General features: G+C 36.6%; 1 protein-coding gene across 50 annotated transcripts in view; it reads right to left on the reverse strand.

The window, feature by feature from the left end:
• Positions 1-14,784, reverse strand: part of RIMS1 (regulating synaptic membrane exocytosis 1) — a 528,602-nt gene that overhangs the window by 338,415 nt on the left and 175,403 nt on the right. For 48 of the 50 annotated variants that reach the window (XM_050950548.1, XM_050950596.1, XM_050950585.1 and 45 more), the window contains exon 3: positions 14,339-14,350. The exons of the other annotated variants lie outside the window; for them this stretch is intronic. In XM_050950548.1, the coding sequence (XP_050806505.1) occupies positions 14,339-14,350 (12 nt within the window). The remainder of the gene's footprint in view (positions 1-14,338; positions 14,351-14,784) is intronic. 50 annotated transcript variants of the gene reach the window in all.

Here is a 14,784-nt window from a genome sequence, read left to right on the forward strand (position 1 = left end):
AAAATGTGGAAAGAGCCTAGATAATTGCAGCTGTGCACATACAGATTTATATCTGTTTTATTTATACATATACATTCCAGTATGTGACTGTTTGGTAGAAGGACAAAATACTCCAGAATCCTAAAAGAAGTATCTTTTATCTAGGGCACAGTACTGCTAAAAATACACTGAATTTTAATCCTGGATGAGAATTAAACTTCTTTGTAACAAAAAAGAGAGGGAGAAAGAACAGATTACATTCATTCCTAATAATGACTTTATTCTCTGGAAATTATTCTGCTATTTGTCAGTTTCGTTTAATGTTTCTTTACTTTTGAAACTTTTTAGCTAGCAATGAAAGTCTTACTGTGATTCCTTCCCACAGAATTGCTCCATAAATTTATTCTACTAAATCATATTCTAGTTAATGTTACAGTATCATTGTATCAACTGATTTTTAAGAGGAGTGTAGTACATTTAGCAGAGCTCTTTTCAACTAGTCCGGAAAGAAACAGTGGCTCCCGTAGGTGTCAGCAGGTATGAATGGGAGTGGGGCAGAGCCTGGCCACATTTCCACGCCAGCTAGCTTCATACCTCTCAGGCCACCACCACCTACTGGGTTTCCATGTTCTCTATTTCCCTCGTTAGCACCCAACCAAGAAAAAGGAGAATTTAGGCCTCAGTATTCACTGAAGTGCTAGTAATAATTTCTTGGTTCTTTAAACCTTCTGCTCCATTTCACTCTGTCAGAAGTCTGACAGACAGCTAGCTTTCTAACAGTTTTATCTGCTGTAAGTGTGATATATACAATCTTCAAGTTTATTTGAAGGAGCAATCATAAGAAGAAAGATCAATGAAGGGTGCTCTAATACTATTACAGTTGTTCCTAGTTATTATAATAAATAATAATTAACAAACAACAAGTATGAGTAATGGGATATAATTAACCAAAAGAAAATTTAGGCTGAATAACACGGCCACAAAGGAAACGCTATGTGTAGGAAATACAGACAGACTCTTATGGATTATTTAGCAAATTGTGATCTTCCTAACTATGGAGTCATGATTTTATGTAAATCTTATTTTCAGTTGATTATAAATGTTTGGAATTCTGATGCAAATTCTTAATGGTGTTACTATGTTTTTTAAACTTGGTATTGATAAACATGGAAATACCAATCTTGTAAGAGAATACTTTTTCCATCTTCCCTAGTGGTTTGTGGGAAGGGAAAGGAAATAGAACATACTTACTTATAATTTTAGGGTCATAGTTCTTCATTCTAACCAATTAATGATGGGCCAATACTTGCATTATTTGTATTTATCACTCCTGGGCCCAAGTAACAACATTCATTTGTTGTCCACCCAAGAATATAGAAAATGGCCAGATGCTAAATTTTAATCAATTCAGATCATTCAACATTCAGTTCATTTAATATTTATAGCATATATTTGAAACATTACATTTAAGGTATGTGAACACATCAAAAGAAAATAAATACCTCTGATTTCTTCATATTTCACTGCTAAGGTTTTTTAGCTTTCTTTTTATTTTTTTACATAAGCTATGGTGTATATGTTTACTTACAATGTTTACCTCTCCAATTAAACATTCTTTTAGAAGTTTCTTTTCCCTTTTTCCTACAAATTCATATTCAGAACCTATTATTTTACCCTATTCCCATTTACAAGTTTCCTGTTCCTGGTTGTTTAGGGGGTATTATAATAGAGTCCCTCACACCTGGAGTGCCCCTAGTGGCTACACCGTACTACCATTGCATTTCTGACTCAGTTTCCATGAACAGGGAATTTAATAAGTCCAATGAGGCTTGTATATTGAACAGTACCCCCTCAGGGGTCTACTTTAGTCAACCCCAAAGGCAGAACATCACACAAAGCTCTCCTTCAGCTTCTCTCATATATACCAGCTATCTTCCAAACTAGCCTTACCGTTTCCCTTCTTAAGGCAGGGATTTCCCACTGCTCTTCTCTGTGGAGGTGGGGCTGTGGTTCAGGTCAGCTTCAGGACTTCAGATAGCTTCTCACCCAGCTGTGCCCTTTTACCAATCAGTCCTTCCACCCTCAGGCTATGAGAGTTCAGCAGGCAGGCCCTTCCCCTACTGCTGACTTCTCCCAGGTAATTCAGGGCCTCTCCAAGAGCCTTCTTGCTCCCTGAAGTATATATAGGCAATTCTGCTCTTCTATGAAGGAAAGGCAGCTTTTATGCTGGCCCCTTCTCCCAGCTCATTCCATATTGGCTGGGTGGAGAAGGGAGCCCTACCACACCCTCTCCTCAAGGCTCCAGCTTCCAGGCCCTTAAAGATACACTAACAGAATTTCTTTTAACTGCTGCTTCTTCCTGGGACTCTTTTCCTCTCTCCCCATATCTCCTTAGGCCTTGAGTGTAAGACCACCTCAAATTCCTAAAGGCCAGGTCACATGACAGGAGGACTGACCAGTAGGAAGTACTAGCCTTAAGGGGCAGACTATCCCATCACACTATACTTCGAGTTTGTCATTGATTAATAAATGCAAGCGTGCTGATTTTGTCAATGTTATTTATTACTTGCTAAAGTAACATGGGGATGAAAGGAAAACATTTGCTGATGTGGAAGAAATTGGAAGAGAGATCAAGAAAAATCACAGAATCTCATTTCATGATACAGTTGTCTCAGGGGATATAAAGTTCTTCAGGGATAGTGTTTTAAAAGGGAGGGAATGTTAAAGCTTGATTAAAAACTTTCAGAAATTTCTAAATATGTACTGTAGCTGCTAAAAGAAACTAAAAAGAGCTTTTTTTAGAAAGGCTTAATCCTACAGAATGACACATATCATAATAGTCCACACAAGCTGATCAGCATGTTGAGGAGGGCTAGAAAGGCACTAAAGCACTCTTTCTTTTTTGATGGAAGTTGCCACATAAGCAAAAAAAGTGAGAAGAAACTGAAAGGGAATGTCAGCTTCCTGAAGATGTAGCTACAAATTAGCGCTATGAATGGCAAGTTGAAGGCTCCGTTCCCACATAATATAATATAATAGAAGATAAAAATCATAGCAGATGAAACTGCTTCCACTGTAGTTAAGCTACACAGGCATTTCCACTGAACTCCATTTTCAGTTGGTTGTAATTTTCTGAAGCTTTTACCTTAGGTTGACATTTTCCCAGCTTCTCACCAAAAGTGATTTTTTTTTATGTTTGAACATAAACTTTTAAGCTATTTTTGATTACAAGGAAAGTGAAAAGGTTAAACTTTCCCCATTGTTAAAAATATTTCTTATTTTCAATGGACCTAATGCAAAAACAGTTGGATGTCAAAATCAGGCTTGCTAATATCCTTCATTGAGAAGAAGTGTTCCTGTAAAACTATGGCACTGATTTGACAGCGTTATGATCCATTGAAAATCACACTGTGCAGGTGCAGTGCAATTTGAATAGTTGTCTTGCTAAGCTCATAAAGTGTGCAGCTAAAGAAAGCCTCACTGTGCAGTGAAATGTTATTTATGACTGCAGTAATGATATAGGTCACCGGAGACCTGGTTTATGTGCTGGGCATCTTGAATGCTAAAAGCTGCACAGTTGGTAATCTTCATAAAAACGGCTTCCATATAGGATACATTAATGACTATAAAATGTATAGCACTATGTCATAGTGAAGCCTGTATGTACAACCTTAACTTTCGCATTTCTTGACTTTTGAGTGCTTAACTGTATAATATTTAATTTTTCTTAGTCTAGGATTTTATTGCAGGGGTGGGGCAGATTACTGGAATTATTCCACTCAAGAAATACACTAGGACCACTGCTGAAAAATTCTTAACTAAATTACATTTTGTTTCACTGCAAAGTTTCCCTTTCTTTGAGCTGATCATTTGGAGCAACTGTGTACCTGCAATCCAGGATCACGCAGTGCTATAGCATATAGCCTGTAGTAATGACCTAGGGGACTAATTATATTACATTTTATTTACACAGGTTCTATTGAGTATGAAACTTTCCAGTGTCATTTACACAGGGTTTATATATAATGACCAATTAATTGACAGGCATTTGCTGAACAGCCAAGATAGCTGTGAAAACTTCGGTAACTTTTTAAAAAGAATTGAGAAAAAAGAATGGATCTAGAATATGTTACCTTGGTCATCCACTGCAGAATCACAGGGAAAAAGTAGGCAATCTTTTTTTTTGGAGCATTTGGCTAGCAGGGATAATAAACCCAGAGGACATACCAGGGAAGCACAGCAGTAGCCTATTTGCTGAATTTAATTCATACGTTAAAAATGACCTAATGAACCCTCCATAATCAGAGTAAGTACTAAACAAAGAAGTCCTGATCTGATTAACTGAAGAACATAGGTCCAACCAAGACTCAAGGCCATTAAGTGGCTGCTTCTCTATGTGTTGAAGATTGCAGATGATTCATTATGGCTGAACAGGATTAGGACAAGTGTTGAAACATAATCAAACATAATTACATCAATCAAAAAAAGCATAAAACAAAAACAGTTGAAATGATGAAGATACAGTTTAAAAATAAATAACTTGGCTCTACACAAATTTATAAAGAAGTTGCTCTCTATAAATATATCAGAGGAATAAATACCAGGGAGGGAGAGGAGTTATTTAAGCTAAGCGCCAATGTGGACACAAGAACAAATGGATATAAATGGTCCATCAAGTTTATGCTCAAAATGAGGGTAATAAACCTATCTAACTCACTTCAAGACTGAGCTTGATAAATTTATGGAGAGGATGGTATAACGGGACTGCCTACAATGGCATGTGGCCCATTGGTATCTGCCAGTAGCAAAAAATCCCCAACTGCTGGAGATGGGACACTAGATGGGGCGGTCTCTGAGTTACTACAGATCATTCTTTCCCAGTTATCTGGCTGGTGGGTCTTGTCCACATGCTCAGGATCTAACTGATAACCATATTTGGGTTCAGGAAGGAATTTTTCCTCAGTTCATATTGGCAAAGACCTGGGGGGGGGTTCGCCTTCCTGTGTAGCATGGGTCACAGGTCACTTGCATGTTTAAACTAGTGTAAATGGTGAATTCTCTATAACTTGAAATCTTTAAACCACGATTTGAGGACTTCAGTAACTTAACCAGAGATTGTGGCCTGCAGTGTGCAAATCACGATGGTCCCTTCCGACCTTAAAGTCTATGAGTAACTCAACAGTGAAATACATCCTCAGAAAGTCAGTCTTTAAGTCTTACTAGGTAGATTTTTTTCTTCAACTTCTTACAGTGCTGCTTTTATCTGCTGAAAGCAGCAGTTTTAGTCAATGCTGAGTGAAAAGCAGCGCTTTTTCTCTGATGCATATGAAAACTAAATCTTTTAGAAAACAAGTTGTGCTAAATGCTATGGAGAGATAATTTATCACTTTGCAATCTGTAATGTCATTTTACCTCCTTTTGAGGAAACAGTTTTGGTGTTGCAGCTGTATTAGTCAGCAACATATAAATTAGCCTTTTAATGAAGTATGTGACAATTTTTATGACTTTTGTGAAAGGGAAGTGAAAACAATTCTTGCCAATCCTGAAGTTTTGTTCTGGTTACATTAAAGTCTTGTGACATGAACATTTTTAAGCGGTTAAATTGCATAGTATGTGCATTCAAGTTAGTTAAGCTTAAATCAGCAAGATATTGTGCAAACATAAATTCTAAAAAGCATTAAAATAATGATGTCTCTCAAACACCTGGCCCACAACTACAGAAAATCATGTGATGAGTATGTTTTCTTTTCTGATTATAAATTACTTACATTGTAATATAATGAAAATAATTTCAATCAATCATAGTCCAGAAAAGCCAGCCTGTAGCACTTCAGGAAAAACAGTTGACATTACATTTCTCCAGTCATATGTCATTATGCTCAGATAAACACTATGCTCTACAATAATTACCTACTTTAAAATCTGATCTGCAGTCAGTTCCTGCCCTGCCCAAAATTTCCTACACACACAAATGGATAAAGTCTCTCTCCTGCCCTTTGTACCAGAACTGAAATTTCTGGACAATGTGAAAAATGGGCAACACCAAGGATCTTGCTTTGTTTGCTCCAATCCCTTTTTCAAGCTTAATTTTGTTGTAAAATTATAGTCTTATTGAAGTCTAGAGGGGTGTATCATTAGCTTTGATGGGCTAAGATTTTAGCTTGTGAAGAGAAGTTAATATTACCTGTTACTGGACTACAATACATCACTTAGTTCAGGGCTATCCATCTCAACTCTCACTAGAAGCATCTGGCTCATGAAAAGGCTTGACCACGATGTAAAAATCACTCTCTGGGAATGCAAGCTCTCCCATAATTCCCTGAAATTGCTAACAATCATTTAGCTTACTGGGGAGCCATTTAAATAGCCAGCCTGAAACACAGACTTTTCATCAAGTGAACTGAAAGATGAATATTGGACCATCTAACCACATGCAAATTTCTCCCAGGAGATAGGCACAGTCCTCTGCAGTGTTTCAGAACACTGAAGGAGAAAAGGAAATAGATTTGTCTTGGGAAAATACTTGGTAACATCATATTGCCATATAAGGAGTAGAGATGATCTGGAACTAAAATCCCAAGTCTGAATCCCACACAAACTTTGGAGAAGTTTTGATTCACATTCACAGCCAAACTTTGTGGTTTTGGCCCATTCATAAGTAATTTTCTGAGAAAACTGAAAACAGCAGAAAATTACTTACAGCATCTCTGAGTCTCTAATACAGAAAAGAAATGATATATAAACATATTCAGAGAGAGCTGTGTGTGTTTAAGAATTGTTTTAGACATAATTTAAAGAGCCATGGAGTCCTCACCATTTAAAGGGTCTTCTGCACTTCTCAGAGGTACAGGAAAGCATGCAACAAATCTTCTAGTTTTCTGCTACTTTGAGCCCTATACTGATATGTTTTACAACCCTCAGTAGCATAATAATGGGTACCCAGATACCATCATGATGAGCATGGTATAATAAGATTATGTACAGAGAAAGGGTAAAAAAATTAGAGAAAATATCAGTATTATCATTACAACTGAGCAAATTACTTTTAATGAATCATTTATCTGATTAATTTAGTCTCTTTTTCTGCAATCATAATAACCACGAGCAGATTGCAAGTTATAATAATAGGAGATATACCTATCTCCTAGAACTGGAAGGGACCTTGAAAGGTCATTGAGTCTAAACCCCTGCCTTCACTAGCAGGACCAAGTACTGATTTTGCCCCAAATCCCGAAGGCCTCCTAAAGGATTGAACTCACAACCCTGGGTTTAGCAGGCCAATGCTCAAACCACTGAGCTATCTTCATAGTTGATTTGTTATTAGGAAGTATTTTTGAAATTTTATTTTAACTCTGTGGGTTGATTGTGAAAAGTTATCTGAATAGTAAAATTTGATCATCACTTTTTGTTTTGTTTTACTTGGGGAGAGGGTATATGAGGGGAGGGTTAAAATTTTTTTTTTCTCCTTTAAGAAAATTTCAGTAGTTATAAGTGTCAAGTGGTCAGATTTATTATGAGTAAATGATGAGCAAGAAAATCTATCCTCTCATTGAAGATTACTTTTGAATATTAAAATGCATCTGTTTCCTTAAGTAGAGAAGGAACAAGAGCTAGCTAAGACATTTATAATCATGTAGTTATAAAGGAGAGACACAATAGTTTGATTTTGCAAAAAATATCACGAAGGATATTTTGGGAAAGGATTTACACCATCAAAAAGTCACAATATGCTTTCAGTTCCTCTTTGTTCCACGGATCTTCAGCCATTTATGTGACACAGATTACTTACATCCAGCAGCGGCCAGCACAGCTGTGTGGAGGATGAAATCATCTGTGTCAAGTAAAGAGCGCCTTACTCCTGTTTGGGCTATTGACATCACAGGTTACAGCTTGGGGAAGAGGTGAACTGAGCATGCTCAGCAGGGTTGCTCCTCCCTCTCTCAAGCAGGTGATTAGGTAACATCAGGAAGTAAATGAAACTGAGACATAAAGGACCCATGCTCCAGAAGAAACAGAGGAAAACTTCAGATACAATATGTAAAGCATGCCAATGAAAAATATCAAAAGGAACAGGAGAACTAATTTTATATTCAAACTTCTAAGAGGATATAACAAACAATGCAGAGGAAAAGCATATAAACTAAAATCTATTAATAAATATACTTAATATCCTTTAAGTATATATTGAAATAATTACGGTGTATTTGCATAAGGTTTATGCAGGTTAAGTAAGTATGATGAATTTGTTTCTTGGGGTGAGAAACAAGAAAGGATAACTATGGATCTAACTGCATGAAAAGAAACAGATTGATCAATGGGAAAGAAAATAGTTATGAGAAAAAATTGATATCCTGTTCAAGATCAACATGCCCCATCCCTCTCTTACCAAAACTCATCACACCACCTCTTCTGTAGGTTCTTTTCACATGTAAAAGCCATCTATTATAAGTATCATTATTTCTTGTAAGGTATATGCAACACTGCTCAAATTTCCTCTTTTGGATATGTGTCATCCATATGGTGAATGTATTGCTAAAATAAATAAACACTGTTCTTGAATAGCATGGTAATATGGAAAAAAGTAAAACATTGGCACTTTGTTCATAGACCATACAACCACTAGTTTCTATGTGCTAAACCCAAATATTATTACTGTTACTACTGTATTGCACATGACTTATTTTAAGCTTGAGCTGTCCCTTTCACCTGCATCCATTAAATGTAGTCAATCTGTAAACATATGAAGAAAGAGCAGATTGCAGCTATAAATGTGAAAAACTGTCCCATACTAATGTATGCAGGACAACTTACTAAAAATGAATTTCTAGGTATATATTAAAAAGTTAGACTTTGCATTGCTTAATAATCATGATAAAGATAAAGTTTATGCCTCATTAGCCACCTCAACACACCATCAGCTCCTTATTCATCCTACCACGTGCACTGGAAATCATAAAATACTGATGGCAATATAGCAGGCTGGGAACTCCTAAATCCCATTATAAGGGGGTTTAACCTTTTCAGGTACAACATATTGTTGTAAATATGGAGAAGAAAAATGTATGTCAATAGTAGGGCTGTTGATTAATTGCAGTTAACTCACACAATTCACTGAAAAAAAAATTAATCACGATTAATCGCACCATTAAAAATCGAATACCTATTGAAATTTATTTTATATTTTTGGATATTTTTCTACATTTTCAAATATATTGATTTCAGTTACAACATAGAATACAAATTGTACAGTGCTCACTTTATATTGTTTTTATTACCATTTTTAATCATTTTTACAATGCAAATATCTGTATTTTTCAGTTCACCTTATACAAGTACTGTAGTGCAATCTCTTCATCATGAAAGTGTAACTTACAAATGTCAATTTTTTTTGTTACATAACTGCAGTCAAAAACAAAACAATGTAAAACTTAAGCCTACAAGTCCACTCACTCCTACTTCTTGCTCAGCCAATCGCTAAGACAATTAAGTTTGTTTACATTTACAGGAGACACTGCTGCCTGCTTCTTATTTATAATGTCATCTGAAAGTGAGGACACGTGTTTGCATGGCACTTTTGTAGTTGGCATTGCAAGGTATTTACATGCCACATATGCTAAACATTCGTCTGCCCCTTGATGTTTTGGTCACCATTCCAGAGGACATGCTTTCATGCCGATGACGCTTGTTAAAAAAATGTGTTAATTAAATTTGTGACTGAACTCCTTGGGGAAGAACTGTATGTCTCCGGTTCTGTTTTACCCACATTCTGCCATATATTTCATGTTATAGCAGTCTCAGATGATGACTCAGCACATGTTCATTTTAAGAACACTTTCACAGCAGATTTGACAAAATGCAAAGAAGGTACCAATGTGAGATTTCTAAAAATAGCTACAACACTCGACCCAAGGTTTAAGAATCTGAAGTGCCATCCAAAATCTGAGAGGGATGACATATGGAGCATGCTTTCAGAAGTCTTAAAAGAGCAACACTCAGATGCAGAAACTACAGAATCCAAACCACCAAAAAAGAAAATCAAGCTTCTGTTGGTGGCATCTGACTCAGATGATGAAAATGAACATGTGTTGGTCCACTCTGCTTTGGATCGTTATTGAGCAGAACCCATTATCAGCATGGATGCATGCCCTCTGGAATGATGGTTGAAGCATGAAGGGACATATGAATCTTTAGTGCATCTGGCACGTAGATATCTTGTGATTCCAGCTACAACAGTGCTGTGAGAATGCCTGTTCTCACTGTCAAGTGACATTGTAAACAAGAACCAGGCAGTATTATCTCCTGCAAATGTAAACAAACTTGTTTGTCTGAGCATTGGCTTAACAAGAAGTAGGACTGAGTGGACTTGCAGCTCTAAAGTTTTACATTGTTTTATTTTTGAATGCAGTTTTTTTGTACATAATTCTACATTTGTAAGTTCAACTTTCATGATAGAGAGTTTGCACTACAGTACTTGTATTAGGTGATGGAAAAATACTATTTCTTTTACAGTGCAGATACTCTTAATAAAAAATAAATAGAATACAAAGTGTACAGTGCTCACTTTCTATGTAACTGAAATCAATATATTTGAAAATGTAGAAAACATCCACAAATATTTAAATAAATGGTATTCTATTATTAACAGCACAATTAATCGTGATTAACTTTTTAATCGCGCGATTAATCATGATTTTTTTATCGCTTGACAGCCCTACTCAATAGAAAGTTCTGTCATATAATTTCAAAACCAAGTCTTAGTCCCTAAAAAAAAAAAAAATTGCCAAATAAAAGGATTGATGCCTATGTTTTTTCTTAACCAACAAATGATCTACACTGCATTGTTTAAAAAATTTAACCTGATCATTCTCGATCAAAAGAAATGCAACTGACCACACTGCATATTATGTGGGAGGCCTGTTGTCTGGCTTGCTTGAGGAAGGTGGGTACCTCTTTAAGTGGTAGAGAAACATGAAGAGATTTTGCAGCAGCCTCAGAGCAGGTCAATGTGGGGATGCTCACACATCCCCCTATGTGGACAGTTATATAAGTACATGCTGGGCAGGAGAACCCTCTTTTACCCGGACCACTACATTCTTTAAAAAATTTAACCTGATCATCCTGAAATAGAAGTAATGTAATTAAATGGTGGTGTAAAAAACGCTGAGTGGAAACAACATGCCCAGTCCTGAAGTCATAAGTAAGTCCTTACTCAGGTTAAACTCCCATTAAGATTGAATAAAGTCTGCAAGATTGAACCTAACATCTGAATTATACAAGAACTCTGAGCCACTGGGCATTGGAAAATCTAACTTTTTTTGACATTGCTTTAAATAAATGCAGCCAATTGTGTTCCTTGTAAAAGGACATCCAGTTATTTTTACCCAGTTTTTACTTTTAAATTCATGCTAAAATATATCAGTTTTAAAGAAGCAAGCACTATTAAAAAGAGTCTTGCACTTAACAAAAAAAATACTAATGTATTTGCTGTCTCCACATTCCTCACATCATTAAGTGCTTTTGCAATAACAGATATCCCGTGTTAATACACCAAGTCGGATTAATCAATGCTGTATTGATATAGAAACAGATCAGTACTGCATGGGGAGCTTTACCCCCCATCCCAAATAAGTTCGATTATTAGAACTGGAAAGGTCAGAAAGCCCCACAGCTCTATTCACCACTTTTTCCAGAGCGCCAAATATGCTATACAGTGAAGTGTCCAACTATGCAATAATGTCATAATTCACAGTCATTATGAAAGCCCATGTAAAGTACACAGGAGAGTATCTCTTTGGAGTGGGAAGGAACCTGAGGCTGGTCGGAGGGACCAGTTCCCAGGATTTGATGGCAGCTTGCCAAAAATGCCTGTGTAAATCAAAAACTTAAGATATAATAATGTGTACTGCATGCATATATGTTAAGCAATATCAAGGACACATTCGATTCACTCCCATACTATCATGTTCCAGATTTTTTATATATATATTATAAAAAGAACAGGAGTACTTGTGGTACCTTAGAGACTAACAAATTTATTTCAGCATGAGCTTTCGTGGGCTACAGCTCACTTCTTCAGATGCATAGAATGGAATACACAGACAGAAGATATTTATACATACAGAGAACATTAAAAGGTGGAAGTACGCATACCATCTGGAAGATGCCAATCAATTGAGATGAGCTGATAGCTCAAATAGCAAATATCTTCTGTCTGTGTGTTCCATTCTGTGCATCCGAAGAAGTGAGCTGTAGCTGTCATAACTTTCCTACTCAGATCTGAACCTTAGAGTTCAGAACATGAGAAGCTAGCAAGAAACCTCCAAACTTAATTACCAGCTTGGATCTGATATCGCTGCCACTAGCCAGAAAATTCCAGTGTCTGGCTCACTCTGGTCTCCCCAAAACCTTCCCTGGGGGACCTCAAGACTCAGATGCCCTGAGTCTCCTCACAAAGGGAAATAACCCACTTCCCTTCCCCCTCTTTACCTCCTCCCAGATTTCCCTGCCCTGGGTACTCTAGGATATTCCCTGCTTCAAGTCCTTGAAACACAAGTACCGAGAGATCAAATCTCTCTCTCCCCTCACCCAGAGAGTATGTGAAGTCAGGCTTAGTAAATCTAACACAAAGAGATTTTCCTCCTCCCTTCGTTCCTTAGCCTTAACCAGTGAAAAACTCAAACAGGTCTTAAAAAGAAAGAAAAAGACACAAAAATGGTCTCTGTATCAAGGTGACAATATACAGGGTCAATTGCTTAAAAGAAAAAGTGAATAAACAGCCTTATCCAAAAAGAATACAATTTAAAACATTCCAGCAACTACACATATGTAAATACAAAAAAACAATATAAACCTATTGTCTTACTATCCTTGTACTTACAACTTGGAAACAGAAGATTTGAAAGCCTGGAGATAGAGAGATCACTCTCAGAGCCGAGAGGGCCACCGAACCAAGACAAAGAACACCCACCCAAAAACTTCCCTCCCTTGACATTTGAAAAATCTTGTTTTCTGATTGGTCCTCTGGTCAGGTGTTTGGTTCCCTTTGTTAACCCTTTACAGGTAAAAGAACATTAACCCTTAGCTATCTGTTTATGACAGTAGCCCACGAAAGCTTATGCTGAAATAAATTTGTTAGTCTCTAAGGTGCCACAAGTACTCCTGTTCTTTTTGCGGATACAGACTAACACAGCTGCTACTCTGAAACCTATATATATTATATATGCATAAATATGCCAACAGCAATCTTAATAATAAAGGGTGCAGTTACCATGGAAGGTATGCGTCCCCAGCGGAGATGCAGCCTTAGTCTCAAATTAGGCCTGTGCTATGACCTCTGCAGGATGAAATATTGCCATTCCATGACACAGTTATAGCAGCCTGCAAGTCAGGGATGGGTAATGTTATGCTTGGCTGTCATGCCTCCAGCACCTTTTTCTGTTCAGCTGACCGAAGAAAGCTTGCTAATTCCCATTGCCTGATATGCTAAGGTAAAAGTCTGGAGTAATGCCTCTGGGCTGGGATCCTGGCTCTGTACTACATCTGTCTAGCTGGGAATTGAAGCTAAGAAAAACACACCTACTCTTTCACCCACATCCATCCACTATTTCCTCCAGTGCAGAGAATGCATAGCTGGATGAGCAGCCACTCACTGAACACAGAGTTCTGCTTGCGCCACATAAACACACTTATTTGACCCAGAAATGCTGCACAGTGGTCCTATCTCAGAAAATGCATAGGCCTTGTTGCACATTTCAATAATGAATCAGGTCGCTCCAAAACTTTCCAACTTTTCAAATGTATGATTTGCCTTATTCACATGGGATTCATAAAGCACCACCCACTATACTTTTGCCCATTTTTAGGCAGTATCTTTTGCCAGCATCAGCATGGTGAAAATACTTCAAATGTAAAATCAAAAGGCTGACTTCCCATGAATTAGAAGTCAACTGAATTTTTGCTGCAGTGAGAGTTAAGACACAGCAAATGATATAGCAAATTTAAAATATACTTAAAAAATTAAACTAGATTTCCTGAAGGCAGATGGAAGGATCTTGTATCAGAAAAATCAAAAGTCAGGTTGCAATTGTACTCATATCTACTGAATTAAGCTCTTTATTACATTTTATCATCTTCTGCTCTTTTTTTGAACTCTTTAGAAATACAGAGATTGATCACTGCCACCAGGTTTTAATGAATTTGGTTGGGCTTTTTTTTGTTGTTTTGGGGTTTGTTTGTTTTTTTGTTTTTTGCAAAGGATTATTTTTAAATTTCAGTTAAATAATTAACATTAATATACTTCACATTTACTTTACTAACAACATTATAATAATAAATGATAAAAGAAAGCATGGAATCTAACCACTTTGTCCTCCTTTGGGAAAGCATCCAAGGAAGCAGAGTAAAGATAAAAAAGAAACAGGAAGAGAAAAAGAAAAAAGTAGGCAAATATTAATAGGCAGATTTCAAAGGAAGGCAATTCTAGTAAGTGTCTCTATAAAGAGTTAAAAATGTAAGAATTAAAAAAAAACATTTGTAAATAAAGAAATATTTATAGTACTACATGCCCAAAAATATATATATTCTAACATGGACCAATAGAAGCATGAAAGATTGTAGCAAAGAATGGAGAAGTCGAAGAATGGAAATATTAACAATTAATATGTCAGTTTTGCCATGAAAAACACTTTCTATATGTTTTAAGGCCACCTAATAGGGCCACTATAGTTATGTATTTGTGTTTTCACCACAGGCTTCTTGTTTTCAAGAGTCCATAACTTAACACTTCCTCTCCTAGAAACGTGTCAA

Source organism: Gopherus flavomarginatus, chromosome 4, assembly GCF_025201925.1.
Source record: "Gopherus flavomarginatus isolate rGopFla2 chromosome 4, rGopFla2.mat.asm, whole genome shotgun sequence".
In the NCBI taxonomy this organism is placed as follows: domain Eukaryota; kingdom Metazoa; phylum Chordata; order Testudines; family Testudinidae; genus Gopherus; species Gopherus flavomarginatus.